Source organism: Neovison vison, chromosome 7, assembly GCF_020171115.1.
Source record: "Neovison vison isolate M4711 chromosome 7, ASM_NN_V1, whole genome shotgun sequence".
Lineage (NCBI taxonomy): Eukaryota > Metazoa > Chordata > Mammalia > Carnivora > Mustelidae > Neogale > Neogale vison.
Window position 1 is genome coordinate 153,542,505 of NC_058097.1, and position 18,761 is coordinate 153,561,265.

General features: G+C 47.2%; 3 protein-coding genes across 3 annotated transcripts; all 3 read right to left on the reverse strand.

Moving 5' to 3' along the window:
- Positions 1 to 2,244: 2,244 nt before the first annotated feature.
- On the reverse strand, positions 2,245 to 4,212 carry LOC122914203 (ubiquilin-3-like). Its single transcript, XM_044260833.1, has one exon. The coding sequence runs from the start codon at positions 4,210 to 4,212 to the stop codon at positions 2,245 to 2,247; it is 1,968 nt and encodes a 655-aa protein (XP_044116768.1).
- Positions 4,213 to 8,611: 4,399 nt separating this feature from the next.
- On the reverse strand, positions 8,612 to 10,477 carry UBQLNL (ubiquilin like). Its single transcript, XM_044260834.1, has one exon. The coding sequence runs from the start codon at positions 10,454 to 10,456 to the stop codon at positions 8,612 to 8,614; it is 1,845 nt and encodes a 614-aa protein (XP_044116769.1). The 5' UTR covers positions 10,457 to 10,477.
- A 2,478-nt stretch (positions 10,478 to 12,955) lies between these two features.
- LOC122912657 (olfactomedin-4-like) lies at positions 12,956 to 18,761 on the reverse strand. The gene is made up of 7 exons (XM_044258687.1): positions 18,616 to 18,761; positions 17,832 to 17,894; positions 17,431 to 17,583; positions 16,395 to 16,517; positions 16,058 to 16,211; positions 15,475 to 15,634; positions 12,956 to 13,876 (listed from the first exon to the last, which is right to left on the reverse strand). The coding sequence occupies exons 1-7, from the start codon at positions 18,682 to 18,684 to the stop codon at positions 13,216 to 13,218; spliced, it is 1,383 nt and encodes a 460-aa protein (XP_044114622.1). The 5' UTR covers positions 18,685 to 18,761; the 3' UTR covers positions 12,956 to 13,215.

Sequence of the window (18,761 nt, forward strand, 5' to 3'; positions counted from 1 at the left end):
CCAGGCCTTACATTAGGTGGAGACCTAGGCCGACAGTGACCTTCCCCGTCCTGAAAACCCTCTTCTCCTGGACACCACCATGGAGCCGGATGCGGCTGAGTTCAGTCTCTGATGAAGCTAGAGTGAAGATTCCAAACACCCAGTCCACTGTCCATGGCTCTCCTGACATATGGCCTGAAAACATTCAGTGAACACTCTCCTCCCTAGTCAGGATTCCCACCTGCTTAGACCCAGATTCCCAACTGATGCCTTTCCTGGGATTTACTTCAAATGAGCCCTCATACATTCTTTGGCCCAGAGGAAAGGTGAATGAAAGCAATCTTTCCCTGAGGCTTTTTCTCAGACCTACCTGGCCTTTGGAAGATCAAAATTAGAGATTGCATGATACACCTTCCCCAGTCAGAGGCCGTCCCACAGCAATTGCCTTACTGGTTCCAGGAAACAGAGAGGCAAGATTTGCCCCTGCCTTCCCTACTAGCACTGCCATAAACAGCAGTTCTTTGATCTGAACAGCTCCCCCCACTGAAGTGAGAGAGGGAAGAGGTGGTAGAAGGGGAGCTCGAAGCATCCTGCTTTCCCTAGAGATTAAGACCCAAAGCAGTGGGAAAAAGTTGCCCCCAAAGCTCATTTCATCTTTGATGCATGCGGACTGCTGACAGGTAAGACAGGTTGGTGCAAGTGTCCTGGGTCCTGGGTGGAGACCGTGTCTCTCCAAGTTCCTAAAAGAACCCCCAGCCCTGAGTCTCATGTTTAAGCACACACTATGACCACTTTTACCACAGCAGTCCCCTCCCTCAAAGCCCATTTTCTTCCCTGGACAGCAATAGAAGGTTAATGTTTGTGTTTATATCTCCATTCTGAGATCAGCCTTTAGCAGACCATGTTCTGTATGGATGCTTGAACGCATATACAGAGCTGGGTCATGTCAGGGTATATTTAAGTACACATATGCCCTGTATGCTTATGCATTTCTCTGGAATATTTATTCCTGTGGGTGAGGCCTGGTTTGCTCACTTGATTCATGAATTGTATCACTTTTACCCTGGAAGTACTCGGATCATAGGAAGCACCCCTGAGTGCAAAGACTTTAGTCTGAGAGGCCGAGAGCACCTCCCTTGTGTTGAACACAGCTTGCCTCAGCACTTTTGCTCCTCCTACCTCTTCTCCTAGGATGCTCTCTCCCTTCTCCTATCACATGTCTGGCTACTTCATTCTTACCAGTTTTAAGATTTCGGCTTGGAGCGCGGACTCAGGAAGCCTTCCCTGTCTCCCCAGACATGATTAGGCCCATGTACTTCTCCCCAGCTCCCGCTCTTTGCAGCACCTTTCACGGCTTGTTTTCTGTATAATGAGGAGTCTTCACCTACTATTTGAAGGCTCTGTGCCCCCAGACCATCGCCTCCTGAAGGAGGATCATGTCTCTGTGTCACATTGCCTCTCTAACTGCGAGCACAGTGCTGAGGAGGGGTGAGTACTCCATTTCTGAGCCAGCAGCTGCAAGAAAGACGACATCCAGGACAAACTGTGTCCATCAGGGACAGTAATTTTCTAACCTTGGTGAGATTAGGGTATCTTAGAACTCAGCCTGAATTCTTGAGGCTCCCTATCTACTCATGAATCAACCCCCAATCCGGAAAGTGAGAGGCACCTGTGGGATAGTCTTCAGGGGTGACAGAAAGAACCAACCATGCTTACTTTGCAGGGCAAGTTCCAAGAACAGAGTACAGGGTGGGAGCTCCTACAGGACGCAAGATCTGGGGGACCTCTGGAAGGACACAAGGGGACCTGCAGGTCTCAGCCCACCCTCCTTTGTTCTCCATGAATCTTTGAATCTCAAACCTTTGAGCTTTCCCTCCCACCCATGCAGACGCAGCTCTCATTGCTGTTTTTCTCCCATACTGTACCCTTCCCTCCCCCCCAACCCACAAAGAACTGGGACTCAGGCTGCAGCACACACTGGAGACTGGATGTAATTGCATCTCAAGGTAGGCATAAACAGAGCTCAGACTGGGGTTCCAAGATGGTACAGTGGCAGGGGTGGTTGCTTCACTCACAACACCCCCACCCTGTTTCTGGCTCTCATTCTTCCTCATTGACTCTGGAACAACATTGATTCCGCAGTAAAGGGCATCATAGTGGATTTGGTTCATAGTGTGCAGCTGCATTCAAGAACGGGGGAGTTAGGGTAGTGGGATATGGGGAAAGAGCACAGAGGAAAAGATATGGTTTGAACAACAAGGGCTCCTATGCCTGCCTCAGCTTCTCCACAGCAGCATCCACATCACCCCCAGTGGCTATGAGGGCCTGGAGATTGGCTTCAGGATTCAGAAAGCCCATTGCCCGCAGTTGTTCTAGCTGCACCCGGAAGTGAGTCTCGGGCTGAAGCTGCTGGGGATTGGCACCAGCTAGAGCTTGCAACATCTGGAGGAGAGGGATGGAATGGAGGCCCAGCTCTGCAGAGCCCTGTGCTGGGGGAACCTCGGAAGCTGGGGCTAGAGAGGGATCCTCCTGCATAAGGGTGCCCTGTCTAGACTCTGTACTGCCTGCCATACTTCCCAGGCCTGCCAGGCAAGGCATGAACCAGAGCAGGAGGCGAGGTGCTTCAGTAGCCAGGATCTGCAGACCCTGCTCAATCTGGAGCAGGGCTTGCATGGCGCGAGGGTTTGTCAAGGCTGCCTGAAGGTGCAGGAGCAGTGGCAGCTGCCGGTGCATCTCGTCCTGCAACTGAGAGACCTGGCTCATGCTGGGAGGCCTCAGAGATCTTGGATAAGGTGGTGGGGGGAGCCAGGCATGCTCAGGCATCCCAGGGGAAGCTGCCATGGGGGAAGGTGGTGAAGGAACAAATGGCAACCTGTTGGCTGAATGCCCTAGCCCTAAAATAAGGTCAGGCATGTTAGTGGTGTGACCAGTGGAGCCGTTCCCTGCACCGCCTTGGCCTCCATCTTGTCCAGCACTCCTCTCTGGGGGATATCTCAGGAAGGATGGGCAAGAGGACTTTCCCTTGATGGCTACTGACTCTTTGGGGAGAGGCTGGCCTGACTCACGTTCCTGGGAGGAGGACGAAGTTGGGGGGATTCGATTTCCTGGTTGTGGTGGTTCTTGGTTTGGATTGAGGGTGGACGCAGTCCCTTGCAGATAGGTTCCCAGGGACTGGGGGGTCTCATGTAATTGCTGAAGATAGTCATAAAGCCCTATATTACCCAGAATGTTGGGAACCCTATTTCTAGTTTCGGATCCATCCTGGTCCCCAGGATGCCTGCCTCGCCAGCCACCCAAGCCTCCATACGTGGAAGCCCAGGGGTTGGGGAGAGGGTCGCGATTCTCTGTCCTCGAAGGTTGGCTGCTGCTGCTGGTGGCATTAGCAGTAGTGGCGGTAGCAAAGGGATTGCCACCGAACTGCTCCTGCACTGCATTAAGCATTGGGTCCATAATATCTGTGTACATGGTACGAAGCACATTGTAGCCCCCAGGGATGCTCTCCAGGTTACTGAGCGCCCGGTCCTGGCTGCGCATCATCTCTTGCATCATGGCTGGGTTGCGTAGGAACTCCAGCGTCTGGCGCATGATTTCAGGGTTGTTGAGAATATGCCCGATCTCGGGGTTGTGCTGCATCAGCTGCTGCATATGGGGGTTGTCAAGAACCAGCTGGCGCATCAAGCCTGTGTTGGATAGCAGACCCTGGATGAAAGGGTCATCAATGATCTGAGCCACAAACTCAGGGACAGAGACGTGCTGCCACATCAGTGAGCTGGGCTGGTCAGAGAAACTACCCGAGGTCAGGCCTAGCCCACTGAGGCCTGTGAGAAGACTTAAACTAAAGGTGGGTGGCCCATCTGCTGGGTAAATGGAGCTTGGCTGAGGGAATGAGCCAGGGCTGGGGGCTGGCGCAGGGACTGAAGCCGCCGGACACTCGGTGCCCATGGTGCGGCGTTGCATCTTGATGACCAGGTGAACGGTGAGGCCATCTCGAACTCCACACTGTGCCAATGAGTCGGGGTCCTTGAGGATTTTGCCAGCGAAGATTAGGACCAGCTGATCAGGGTGGGCCTTAAAGCGCTGGGATATCTCTTCCTTCAGCTGCTGGATGGTGCAAGTGTCTGTAACTGAGAAATCCTCCTTGTCCTTGGGCGTCTTCACTGTCACCTTGATGAGGTGGGGATCCTGGATGGGTGCTGGGCTGCCCTGTGGCAGGGCCTCTCCACTTTTGGCCATGGTGGGCAGCAGGAGGCCCAGGTCTGTGGGGACACAGCTGGGGGATGGGGATGGGGTACCAAGATCATCCTTTGGGGCAGTGGCCAAAGTAGGAGTGTGGGAAGAGGGCCTGGGGTCTCAGGGTGGGGGCACAGGGATTCTGCATGGAAGGTGCAATAAGGGTCTCGGGATGGGATGCTTGTGGAGATCTATGGGTCTGAGAGGTGTCAGGTCGGGAGAGGGAGACTGGATGACCCGAGAAAGAGGTCTATGGTTGGTGAGTGAAGGGCAAAGGTGGGAAGAAGGGTTTGGGTTGGGGCATACATACCAGTCAGCTGTGGCCCCGTCCTTCCTCTTATGCAGGGCTCCAAACCGCCCTCATCTTGCTAACAGCCACCCCTGAAGCCTTCTGGGCCGGAACCCACACCATCAGGTCAACTCTGTGACCTCAGCACTGACATCACAGCCTTACACAATGGATTCTTGAGACCTCTCCAAGGTGCTCTGTATCCCTAGGAACTCTGCCACCCCTTACTTTACCTCTTCTATTTCCTTTATCTTGATGCCTTCTTCACAGTGAGGAACCTAGGCTGACCCTTCCATCACAGGCCAAGAGGCCTACTTCCTCACACCTGTGTGGGCTGTGTGGAGACTCAGCCTTGGATTGTGCAATTAGGAAAGGCTTAGCCCACATGTCCCTGTGAAGACCCAAATTCAGCTATACCCTGAATTGTTCTTCTTCCTGGCATCCTATGTTTCTGTCTTCTCTCTGATTCAACATTAACCATGAATTTTTTATATATCTTCAGCATATTGACTTTTTGATGGGCAAGATCTAGAGTATGACAGATGGACCAAAAATGACACAAAGTTTTTAGTTTACTTTTTAAAACTATTATTGTTGTTCCCCAGAAGTAGTCAAAGAATGGATTGGCTACTTACTGAGATTAAAAAAAAAAAAAAAAAAAAAACACAAGGGATAAAGTTGTGTGTTTGTGTGTGTGTGTGTCCATGTGCATGTGTGTGTGTTTTAAAGATTTTATTTATTTATTCATGAGAGACAGAGAGGGAGGCAGAAGGAGAAGGAGGCTCCCCAGGAGCCTGATGTGGGACTTGATCATGACCTGAGCCAAAAGCAGACAGTCAACCAACTGAGCCACCCAGGTGTCCCAGGGAATAAAGTTTTAAACAGAAAACCCAGAGTTCAGAGTTACATACATTTGAGATGTTTATCTTATACCCAAATGGACATGAAGGGAGGGAGTTCACTATTGTGAGTCTGCAATTCATCAGCATTGGCAGAGTATTTAGAATCATAAGATTAGTGGGTATAGTAACAGATAAAGGTATATAAAGACTAAGGCATGGGCTCTACATATTTACAAATCTGGACTATTAGATGTGTTCCACAAAGGAAATGGAGGAGAAATAAAACATTAAGCCAAAAAAAGGAGAGAGAGGGGGAGAACAAAGCAAATGAATAGTTTCAGAAAGGAGAGAGTAACTGATGGTGTTGGATGATGCTGGTAGGTCAGGAAGATAAAGGCTGAGAACCAACCACCGGGCTGGACAAGAGAATGGGGACCATGATGAGCCCAGGCGTGGATGAGAGGAGGGGCCAGAAATCTGGCTGGAGTGGGTTGAAAAGCAAGTGGGTTGGAAATGAAGTGGATTCAATCAGAGTATTGTACCTAAGAGAAAGGTTATGGTGGCTGTGTGGAAATGTGAAGATAGAGACGCTTTCGTTTTGTTTTTTCTTAAGCTGAGACTATTTACACCATGCTTCTATTATGATGGGAAAAATACAATGAGGAAGGATAAAAGATGCAGAAGGGAGAGAAAATAATTGTAAGACTAATCTATCTAGTAGGTGAATTGGAGAGATTGGGATCAGTGCCCAAGTGGAGAGCTTGATATTGGTCCACAGACAATTTATTCATAACAGGATGGAGCACAGAGTGTACAGGCTCAGTGGACAGCCAGATTTCAGTTATGGCAAAAGGTGGGGATCATATAGAGGAAATGTTATAGATAAAGCAGGGTTTTGCTGTTGCTAAATTATGCGTTCTAAATGGTAGGTGGAAAAGTTCAGTGAATTGATGACCAGTGGAAAATTGGGTCACATGAGGGATTTTCAGAGCATATTGGGATAAGAATCAGAAAGATGACACAATAGAGCTTGGGCTTTTCAGGTAACCTGACGCAAGCAGGGTACAAAGATTAATTATATTAATTGATTGGATAAGGGGTGCATGGGTGGCTCGGTCAGTTAAGTATCCGACCCTTAGTTTTCACTCAGGTCATGATCTCAGGGTCCTGGAATCAAGCCCCACTTTGAGCCCTGAGTGGAGCAGCAAATTGGATTCCATGCTCAGTAGGGAGTCTGCTTGGGATTCTCTCTTTCCCTCTCCATCTGCCCTCCTCCTGCTTGAGCTCTGTAAATAAATAAATAAATAAATAAATAAATAAATAAATAAATAAAATATTTTTTAAAAAGATGAATTGATTGGATAGAGGCATCTTAATGGGAAGGTAGAAAATCCATTTTGCTAAAATTTGTTCCTAAGACCTTTCTACTAGTTTGAGGAGGGAGGGGGAGTCTGGCAGTAGATCTGCAGGAGCAATTGGGAGTTTTGTGGACTCCCTTTCAGTCTTTCTGATGGAAGCATCAGGGCTGGAAGAAGGGTAGTCTGTGAGGAGTACATGGGATTTCTTTGGGTACCCTTTGTAGACCAGATCTGAACCCGCATCACCACCTCCACTGCTCCAGATACCACCATCTCCCACCCGCTCCACTGCAAGAGCTACCTCACATTAGTGTGCCCACTCACAGCTCTACCTCTAGCACAGTCTTTCCCCACTTGGCAACCAGACCCACACACTGAAACACCTGCATTATTTGCTCAAAATCCCTCAGGGATTTTCCACTGCATTCATAGTAAACTCCAGAGTCCTCACCAGACCCACCAAATTCTTCCTGATGTCCTCTTTTTCCTCCCATTGTTCAGTTCACTTGATTCCAGCTACAACATCTCCTTGTTATTCTTCAAACACATCAAGAATATTCCCACCTCACACTTTTGCTCTTAGGTAGCCTTCTTTGCCTGGAACATACTTCTCCCAAGGGAGTGCGTGTTCAGTTCTCCCAATTTCTTCTGGTTTCTGATCAATTATTGCCTTTCTGGAGAAGCCGTCCTGGATTACCTTGTATGTAGAAGAACTTATCCTGCTTCATTTTTCCTCATAGCCCTTATGCATGGGTTAAGTAGAAAACAATCTGCTTCCCACAAAAGTAAACTCTTAAATAAAGGAACTTTATTTGGTCACTGTTATTTCTTCAATGCCTAAAACAATATTTGATTTATGAAATTATTTGTCTTATTTGACTTTATTTGGTCACTACTATTTCATCAACACCTAAAACAATATTTGACTTCTGTGATTGTTTACATACCTATTGGCTGGGCTGCTCTTGAGGAGGCAGGAAGAGGAAGGGATGGAGTCCTGGCTGATTACAGAGAACACAAGCTACAGACATTAGATACACTGAAGGATGTGTATTCTTGGAAGTGGCCATGCCCCAGATGCCTGAGTTTTGGTGACGGGAATATGCAGGATATGCAGGATAAGCAACTATCTCTCTCCGTGCTAAAGAGAGAATAGTAACAGTCCAGCAAAGTCCTACAACTCTGACAATGGCAGTTAGTAAGAGATTCCTAAAGAGTATAAATACTTACCTAGACCTGGCTGAAAGGTGGACTTTTCCTACTCTGGCCCACCAGGCCATTCTTCTTCCAGTTCCAAACTTGAGCAATTTGGACTTGGGCAATTGAGGAAGCCTTTGTGACTACATATGTATCTATAGTAAATTTCCCTTTTGTATGAGTATGGTATGACTCTCTTCCCCTACACATAGGTCTATATACATGTTGTTAGGTATGCTGTGCATGCCTATGGCCATGTGTGCAGTGTGTTGAATGTATGTGGCTCTATCTGTGACTTTTTGGCTATGTGACCCTGTGTATGTGTGCACAGCATATGCATGTCCTTGGGTATGTGAGCATGGTTTGTGGTTCCATGTATGCAACTATGATTCTCTATCTCTATAGTAATATATGCATGAGGTATGTGTCTACGCTCATGTATATATTATAGGTGAGACAGGGATATCACACACAGTTCCCTTTTTTTGTAAAAGAAACAAAGCCAAACCTCAGATGGGGGCATGTGGGAGTAGCCATTTTATTGACAGATCTTCTACCCATGGCCAATGGTATGTTATTCAGTGGAGAAAGCTTTTTTTGGTTTCTTCTCTTTCAGGACTTCCGCTGGATGGAAGCATCAGAAGGGGTAGAAGAGGCAGATGATGTGGTCAACTGGGTCAGCAGGCAAGTAACTAGCAAATACGGAGGCATGGTGATTAGAATCCTTGGGCTCTCTTAAGTTTGCGAATAGCAGCCCTGGTGTCCCCCTCAGTAGCAATAAGTGCCTGCAGATTGGCATGGGGGTTTCCAAATCCCATGGCCTTTAGAGATTCCATCTGCTGACTGAAACGAATCTCAGGGGCTTGTGGAAGGTGGGAAGGGTCTCCAGCTAAGGACTGTAGCCTCTGCAGAACTGTTCCAGATTTATGGCAGCATTCAGGATCTTTGGGTTCAGCAATATCTGGCACATCCGAGGCCCAGGGCACTGTGTCAGGGTAGCTGCAGCTGGGCGCAGGAAGCCAACCTAGGCCCCATAGGTAGGGTGCAACCCAGGATAGAAGAACAGGAGCCTCTGTGGCCAAGAGCTGCAGACCCTGCTCAATTTGCAATATTGCTTGTGATGCTTTGGGGTTGGCTAGGGCTGTAATCATGTCAGAAAGCTGTGTCTGCTGCTGGAATATGGGCAGCTGCTGCCTACACTGTTCATTCAGCTGGGGCATACTTATGAACAGCATCATCTGGGCTGCCAAGTACGGGTTGTTTAAAAGCAACTGCATCATGCTTCCTGTGATCTGGGAGCTGGTCTGCTCATCTGAAGGCTGGAGATAATCCTCTAATTTCTGGTCAGAGCTATTTAGAGGGATGGTGGCATCTTTATCTTCTGCCTGACGCTGCTGGGTGAGCTCTATGCTAGGTAAGGCTGGTATCCCAGCAGGATGCTGAATGGGACAGTTAGGACTCTGGCCCTTACTGGAGATAGTGGTGGCGTAGGCACTGGGAGTATGGTTCACCCTGTTAGGGCTACCATTGGCTGAGGTGATGGAGGATAAACCACAGGAACTAGTGTAGATGACTCGGGTTGTAGGGAGCTGTGGGACCTGGTCCCGCCGTTCCTGGGGTGGTGCTGGAGGTGGAGGTGAGGATTGAACTTGTTCCAAAACTTGTCCTCCCAGGAGAGCTCTGAAGGGGTTGTCTCCAAAAAGATCTTGTGAGCTGTTGAGCATTTGGTCATTGCAATCCACATAAGTCTGACCCAGGGCATTGTCCCCACCTGGCCTTGTCTCTAAGCCCAAGTGTGACTGTGGATTCAGTGGATACTCAGGATTCTGTTCAGGTTGCTGGATCTGCATTATCTCTTGAATCATGGCAAGGTTTCTGGCCAGTTCCAGAGTCTGCCATAAGATCTCAGAATTGTCAAGGATGTGGGAGACTTCTGGATTCTGCTGCATCAGTTGTTGCATGTCTGGGTGTTCTGAGATGAACTGCCTCATGAAGTCTGTGTTACACAGAAGCTGCTGGACACTAGGATTCTGTAGCATCTGGGCTATGTACTCTGGACTACCTACTTCTAGGTCCTGGCTCTGCACTTTGGGTGCATCAGGTTCCACAAGGAGGGATGATTCCACTGTGGTGTGACTCACACTGGCAGGTTGGTAGACCCCATTGCTGTTTCTTTCGGTGTTTCTATCCTGGTGGCTGGGCTCTTTGGTCAGTAGGTTCTGGGAGGAATGGGCTAGGGATCTGGAGCTGCATTTGGACTTTATGACCAAGTGAATGGTGTGGCCATCTAGGATGCCCCTCTGGCTCAGCGTATCGTGGTCCTTAAGAAGGCGGCCCATGAAGACCAGCACAAGTTGGTCCACCTGGCACTTGAAGTGAGCAGATAGCTTCTCCTTGAATTGCCTCACTGAGGTGTCATCTGCTATCATAAAGTCTTCCTGCTTGCCTGCTGTCTTCACTATCACTCGGATGACACTTGAAGAGATGTTCTTGTCTGAAGACAAACCTGAAGGATGCCCACTCTGGGCCATCCTGGGTGTTCGTGAGATGACATGCGGCATGGACCTCAGTGGGAGGGCCAGTGGTGAGCAGGATGAAGCCAGGCCAGAAGGGGTGAGGGAAAACGAATGTTTCTGCTGGCCTTTGTCTCAGGTGTCGTGTTCTTAGCCCAAAGGCTAGTTTCCTTGTTGCCCAAAGAGGGAAGAGTGACCAGGCTGGGCCCAAGTATTTTGTGATGTTATACCCCCCACCCCAGATGTGGCCCTGCTGAGGCCTGTCCGTGGCTACTGATTCATAGTTGGTACTAGGTGGGCTTAGGAAAGATGACTCCACCCAGGGCTGCCCCTCCCTTCTGCCCCACCCACCAACACCCGTAATCTCTTCAAAAAAGGGATATTGTGATGTCAACTCTAGTCTCACAGTCTGCCAGCACCAGCTGGGGAAGGGAGACATATTTGTGTGAGTACATGTGTGGGGGTGGGTCACCACATTTCCATAATAAAGTAAAACGAGCTCATTCTCCAGAAATGGACGACAAAGTTCACAGGATGGAACTATTAAAAAATAAATAAATAAATAAATAAATAAATAAGGATGGGGGGTTGCACCTGAGTGGATCAGTGGGTTCAACTTCTGCCTTCTGCTCAGGTCATGATCCCAGAGTCCTGGGATTGAACCCCTGTTCAGCGGCGAGTCTCCTTCTCCCTCTCCCTCTGCCTGTTGCTCCATTGGCTTCTGCTCTCCCTCTCTCTGTATCTGATAAATTTTAAAAATCTTAAAAATCTTTAAAAAAAAAAAAAGGCCAGATTTTTTATGTGAGATGTGTGGCTTGTCTGTGGTGCTATGTGTGGGTCCCCATTGGGATGGCAGGCTTATTATTGAAAGTTGTGTTTGTTGAAGCCACAGATAAAACTGCATACCAGTAAAAATGGAATCTCTCCTATAAAAAGGATCTTATTACTTTTGTTAGAGAACTCAAAGAATGGAGGCCTTACAAAGGAAAGGGGAGCAAGGACAAAGTTCACAAGTGGAAGAGGAGATCATGGTTTTCTGTGGCTCTAGGTTTAGCAATACTGGATTTCATTGAGTGTGCTCCCATGTAGAGAAAGCTTTCCACTATCCTAAAAGCAGGAGCAAGGCTAGCTTGGGAGGCTCCCTGAGGGGCATTTCAAATTGAAGGTGAGTGAATCCTTCCTCGCAAAATATTTTTTATTCACCTGTCACTTGGTCTTGCTACATGTCATTTTAGTAGAATTTTTAGAAAGATTTGACTCAGTGTCTTAGCCCAATCTTCAGGGCCCACCTTTGTGTCATAGCATTAGGGAGAGAGATGTCTGTAAATCAAGAGATGATAGGGAGGTGATTGATGGTAAAATTCCTACCAGGACAGGTTTAAGCAACTAAAACAGATTCTCAGTTCCATGCAGGTTTGGAGGACAGTGCTTGGTCTATATTTGGGCAGCAGATGAATATGCCCTTAGTGAATATGTTAAAATGTGTATTTATGTCTATGTAGATGGAAATATTCTACATATAAGGAAGAACCCATAAGTCTGATTGGATGAATATTTGTGAATGTATGTATACGGGGAAGTATAAGCATGAGACATTGTGCATAAAGTATTCTGGCATCCTCTGTGCGACTGTGAAGACTTTGGGGTCTGGAATCCGACTCCATGGAAGGCAGTTGAATGGTGGGGGATCTATAAGTAATAGAAGTGGAGTGTCTGGGCCTCTGTGTTCTCTGTGTGTTGAAGATGAGCGAAGCTATTACAGACAGTTGGCCAGGGGACTTTGTGTGTCACACTGAAAGATTCTCTACTGAGAATGTCTAGACCACCAGCTCAGTCCACATCAGACCTTCCTCATGTTTAGCCATTAGCTGCTTACCTCTTAGAATGGGACTCAGGCCTAAGTACTTCTCTCAATTGCACTCAAAGTGAGATTGATTAAGAACAGGGAAACATTGAGTTTCACACCGTGACCCTGCCTCTCTTCTTCCCAGGTACCCTGCAGGAGGCTAAGGATAAGAAAAGGGACTTCTTACAAATAGCATGGAGGACAAGGGGCGTTAGAGAGGAGTAGGGAATTTGGGTAAATTGGAGGGGGAGGTGAACCATGAGAGACTATGGACTCTGAAAAACAATGTGAGGGTTTTGAAGTGGCGGGGGGGGGGGTGGGAGGTTGGGGTACCAGGTGGTGGGTATTGTGGAGGGCACGGCTTGCATGGAGCACTGGGTGTGGTGAAAAAATAATGAATAATGTTTTTCTGAAAATAAATAAATTGAAAAAAAAAAAAAAAAAGAAAAGGGACTTCTATATACCATTCTAATGTCAGTTGCCCTGGGTCTCTGCAATGGGATCAGAGGCTCTCAACCTAAGATTTACTAACTAAGCCTAGTTCTTGGAATTTTATAACTGTCAGAGCTGGATTCCCAGTTTTCAAAACACAGAATAGATTTAAAAATTAGAGTGAAGCTTCTACAATTCTAGAAAAGAGGTGTTTGTTAGTGTTACTGTTAGCATTTGTTTCCCAATCAAACCCCATCAAATCTACCTAGGCCATTACTAAAAAGAACTTTAATACGAAGACTGAGTTATCAGTTTTACAGAATTATCAATTATAAAGATTATCAATGATAAAGATATAATCAACATTTCTCATTCAGTAAGAGTGATGGCCATTTGGGGGGGGGGGTGGGATTCATCTGGATATGAGGAGGATGACATGATTCTCCCAGTACTCTTCCCCAGGGGTCTCAGTGCCTGTAAGTTTTCTTGGGTGTGACAGGATGTGATCAGGAAGAAGCCAAGAGAGCTTTCAAGCTGGTCGTTTTGATTGCTTTTGCTTCAGGGTCAGGAAGCTGAGGTCATAGTTGATCAGGTAGCCATCATTATAGACATAGAGCTTGTGATCCAAGGGGGAGTAATTGATGCCATGAAGCGTTTCCAGCATCTTATCCAACAGGATGCTGAGACGGCGTTCCCGCCCCGTGGTGGTATCGAAAGCATAGAAGATCTCCTCTTGGCGGGTGCTCAGTGGGCGTAAGGCATAGAGCACTCCACAGGCCATGAAGGCTCCTGACATGGCTGGCTTGTACTGGCTGGTGCGCCAGGTTTTCTCCACTTCTAAGGTGCTGGTATTGAGACGACTCACAACCAGGTTTCCCTTGCTCTCCTCAGTGGCATAGAGTACCCACAGCCCCTTCTCATCACCAGCAAAATCTATGTCTTTCCAGGGCACACCAGCATAGGAGAAGCGGTTGTTGTAGGTGGCACTGGGCAATGTGCGTTGCAGCACCAGAGTGTTGGAGGAGAGATTCACCTTGGCAATGTCACGTGTGCCATAGTAGTTGAAGTACATGAAGTTCTCGTACACAGTATTACCACTGCCATCACCATAGCCCATTTTCCGCTCCACAAAGTCCTTCATCAGTACCAGGTCATCATAGGACTTGTACAGCCGGTAGTAGTCAAAGTACCTAGGCCAAACCCCACACCAGAATCATCAGGGTTCACAGTGCTAATAAAAATGATCAGGATAGTGTTCTAATTAATAGTGGAAGTTTTGGAATCAAACAGAACTGATTTGCAATCTCTCTTCTTTTTCTTACAATATACTGGGACCAAAAACAACTGTTAAAAAAAAATGAGTAACAGAAATAACATTGACCTCAAACTCAGCGATGCCTCATAGACACTGTGACTGCATTATCTCATTTAATTATAGAGAAAGTACCAGAACTTCAGTTGTATTCCCATGGACTAGGAGACTGGGCCTGAGAAAGACTAAGTAATTTGCTCAAATTCACTCAGCCTATAACTAAAAATCCATAAAAATAATAACAAAATAATCTATTTCATTGATATTGGGATTGACCTAAATAATGCTAATAAACTAATTAGAAGAATATTTATCTCAAAGTAAGCAATTATCAAGGGATAGCTATTATTATTTTCTTCTTAATGGAGACTCTTCTGTAGCTAGACTCCACTGCCTTCCACCTGCCCTGAGACACCAGTGCCTCGGAGCAGGACATAGTTCTGGAACTGGATTTGGGAGACCTATGTTCATAAGGTCACTTTGGAAAGTTCTTTAAATTATCCCTGAATTCTGAGTGTTGTCTTTGCTTGACCTTGGGCAGTAAGTTCTGCCTTACCCACAGAGATTCTGAGATGATTTAAAATGCAAAGTCACGTTAATGCCTTTACCTTGTACCAAGCACCTATAGGAATTGGAAACAATGTTATCAGTAACACTAATCCGAGGTGAGCTTCCACTGAGGCTCTTTGAAGTGACAGGTTCAAGCCATGTTCATCCTATCCTACCATAATCTCCTACTCAGTTGGATCTTTCTCATACTCCTGTATATGGACTGACTTTAAATACCCTGTTTGTATATTGTACCTAGCTGCCTAGCCAGGCTGCCAGGTTATTGAAGGGCTCATTCATCATCATCTCATGGATTCAGTTAGGCTTCTTCCTGATCACACCCTGTCACACCCAACAACCACATCATGGATTCCTGTCATCTAAGAGAACATGTATGAGCACAGACTATGCTGTTCACATTTTTCTATGGATTCTCACATGATAATATCATAATTTAACTATCCTCACTTTCCAAAGGGCTAGAATGGATCTGAGACATTAAAGCATTTTACAAGCTCACTTAGCTTAGGTACTGAGACTCAAACTCAGCTTTGAGTCCATGTCATAAGTAGGTTCAAGTTCATCCTTTAAACTTCTTCTAAGAAGAAGCTAGGATTCTGAGGGCCAGGTGGAGAAGAGTTTGCTCTTTATATGAAATCAGGCAATATGTAGAACCAGTCTAGATTACAATCAGACTAAAAATTTCAGACACACAGATTTGTGAAGGAGCTCAGGGCCATCTGAGTCATCCTTAATCCTGACAGGAGCTCTAGGAGGTGACTTGTCAGGCCTCAGCTAAATTTGTCCAGGGGCATACCTAAAATGGAGAGAGGAAGCTCTGCTGGGGCCACAAAGAAACCTGTCACGGTAGGGTAGGGAACATTTGGAATGAACCTGGTTGCAAAAGAGAAACCATCCTTAACTCACCTGTTCTCTGAACCCAGAGGAGCCACCCAGTAGAGGGAAGAGTCTAGATTGGGTGCTGCATCTCGACCCCAAACACCTGCCTTGTGGGAGAAGCCTCTCCAATTGAGTTGTACCACAAGGGGTCTGCTAACTTTCTGGAGGCCTGCGTGGGCACAAGAACCTAGAAAAGAGAGCAAGCAGTACAAACTAGGAGTAACTAGGAGTGCAGCACATAACACAGGGAGAGGAAAATGAAAGTGTAATAGCCATGTGTGCATTTCAGTGTGTATCCTTCTGCCAGAGGGCATGCACAGGTATGTAAGAAGGTCTGACCTTGCACAAACAGAGGATAGTGCACACGTGTGATTATAGGTGTGTTCATATATATATATATATATGTATATATATATATATATATCTGTGTATACTAGTATGTCTATATGTGAGAGTGTACCTATCTCAGTCTGCATCCCTTAGTGATGCACCATGCAAGGGAACAAAAGACCTTTGCTGCTCAACCCTCAGTACCCCATAGCCAACCCTCCATTCCCAAACCCTGTCGTTGGGGAGATGAGATCTTAAGAAATTCAGGCTGAGGCCTCACCCGGGGGCACAGGTGGATCAGAGGCCTCTTGACACTTCTCCCTCTCACAATCACTGAGCCGACCCTCGAGGACATCCAGCTCCTGGCGGTAAGCACGGAGGCTGCGCTGGTCAGAGTCAGCCAGCAGCTTGAGTGTGAGGCTGGCATTAGCCACCTATGAAAATGAGATGCCAAGGATATGGGTCATGGACTGTTCCTAAGAACTGAAGTGAGGCTCCTATATTGCTCAACTCCATGTCTTTTTTCCCCAGAAATAAGTGATTTTCATCAAATTTATAAGATTAAATAAGACAGGGGACTATGGAGGGGAGAGGTATTCTCTAATCTATGCACATACCTGGCTCTGGAGTTGAGAGAGGAGGTCCTCAGCCTCATTACCTCCATCCTTGGCCATAAGCTGGGTCACCAACTCCTGGGCTCCCTCAAGTTCCAGGCGCAATAGGCTATAGGTTGGGGCCTCCTAGGAGGAAGCAAGGGCAATGGGATTCACGGGCTTCAGGGCATGGTTCATTTCCAGAACCTGATTATCCTGACCTTCAATGGTGTGAGAGTACTCACTGACCTGGGTGCAGGAGAATGGACAGGCAGTTCCCCCAAACCTCCATACCTGTGTCTCTTTCTTCCATTCACATGTCCCCCAGTGCCACCCAGCCAACAAAATACTCTCATATCCATCACTTTCATTTGTTCCCTTAATAGCTGTTGAGGTGAGGATTAGTATCTTCATCTCACAGCTGAGGACATGGTGTCCCTCTTTTCACCTCAGGAAAAGTCACTATTTCCCCCATATGCCCAGCTTCTCTTTCCTCTTTCCTGATTACAGCCACACGCTCAGGAGTGTCTTAGTGAGTGAATGAATGAATGGACAGATTCCTAGCTTCCAAGCCTTCTCCCATCAGCCTTCCCCAGGGCACAATGAGTGCCCATTCCAAAAAGCAGCTGCCCACACCACATGGAGGATGCCACATTTCCATTCACTCAACCTACTTAAAGCATTGACTCCAAGCTCACCAACCTGGCCCAAAAGTCTATCTAGATATCAGCTCCAACTCTTTTCTGTCTCCTGTGCACTGGCCATCCCACTTTTGTCTTCTTTTGCTATACCCTCTTCTCATCTCCCACTGCAGCTATATCCATGAATTGGCCTCTTAATAGAGGAAGTACATCCTACACGAGCCTCTCTGTACTATGACTGCCACTGAGAATCCTAAGAACAATACCTAATTTTTCCTTCATACTCAGGATTCATTTCAAAGATGAGGGCTATGCTTCCTTTAGCCATTTCTCTACCAGTCCTGCTCCTCCTCATGCTGGATCCAGGAGAGAATGTGTTCATGTAACTGCCAGCCCCCGCCCGCAGCTCCAGCGCTTACCCTGGATAACTCCTTATCATACTTGTCCATGAGCTCCTGCGTTATACTCTGCAGCTGCTCCAGCTGATTCAGGGGAATGAGGCTGTTGGACAGATGAACTACACAATGGCACAAGCCATCCTCATCCACAGAACCTGGCACACTTTTCACCAGCTGCAAAAGCAAGTCCATGGGCACATTAAGTGTAATGAAACATGAGGCACAATGTGCTGTTTAGGACCATGAACCAGAAGGGTTGTCTCTACTGTGGGGTGTCTAAGAAGAACTCTCTTTGTACAGGAGGTTGTTCATGACTGTTTGAGTCTCCTTATACCATGAGTTGCAGTGACCCTTCCCTTGACTTCCCAGAACTTCACCCAGCACCCTTCCAGTTCCTCGAGGTGGAGCCGTCCTCACCCTACCTCATGCGCTGGCTGGTTCTTGTCACAGTTCACAGAACTGGGAGTAGACTCTTCCTTGAGGCTCTGTGGGAAAGAAGGAAGCTGATTTGAAAACAAGTCCAAGTCTTAAGGGACCAGTTTAGGGGCTCCAGTACCTCTGCTCTGGAGACTCAGTAGTTCCCCACAAGTTCATTTTGTCATGAAGACGGCAGGAACAAAGTTCCAAGTTGTCAAAGAAGGGAGATAAATGTTCACAGTACATGAAGCACCGGAGTCCAGACTGATATTTAGCGCTCACAAAAACTAGAATTTTTTTCTTTTTTTTTTTTAGATGAAAACTAGAGGTTCTGAGAATTAAAAACAAGCAGCAAAACAAAACAAAACAAACAAACAAAAAAACTCAACTAGGGTTTACTTACAGATTCTTCAAGAAACAAGATGTGTGGCCCCTGTCCTTCTCTGAATAGTCCCGCATATAGCCTCTCTGGCCCTGGGAGTTAATTTAGCTATGTCCTCAGTCTGCAACTTCAGCCCAGTGGTTTAGCTTTTGGAGATGACGGAACAAAGGACACATGCCTAAAATAGCCCAGGCTGGCCTCCCTCAGGTCCAGCATCCTTCAGACAGGAAAAGGGTGGCAGGTTTTTGCAGAAGTGAGGCCCATAGAAGAGCAGGGTGGACAGAGCAGAAATCCTCCTTTCTCATCTGCATACTTGTTTTTCCTCTCTCACCCTAAGCCTACCCAAGCCCAGCAACAATCAGAACAGACTTGGTATCTCATCCTCCTCCCCAAAGCCAGAGCTCTACCTGAGGCTGTCCTGGGAGCACCAGGAGCAGCAGCAGTAAGGGTATCTGGAGGGCCAGTGTGGGCTTCATCTTGCTTCTGCTGTGGGAGGGGAGCAACACCTTTGAGTTCCCCAAGGCTTTTATCTCTGGTCTGGGTGAATGGTCTC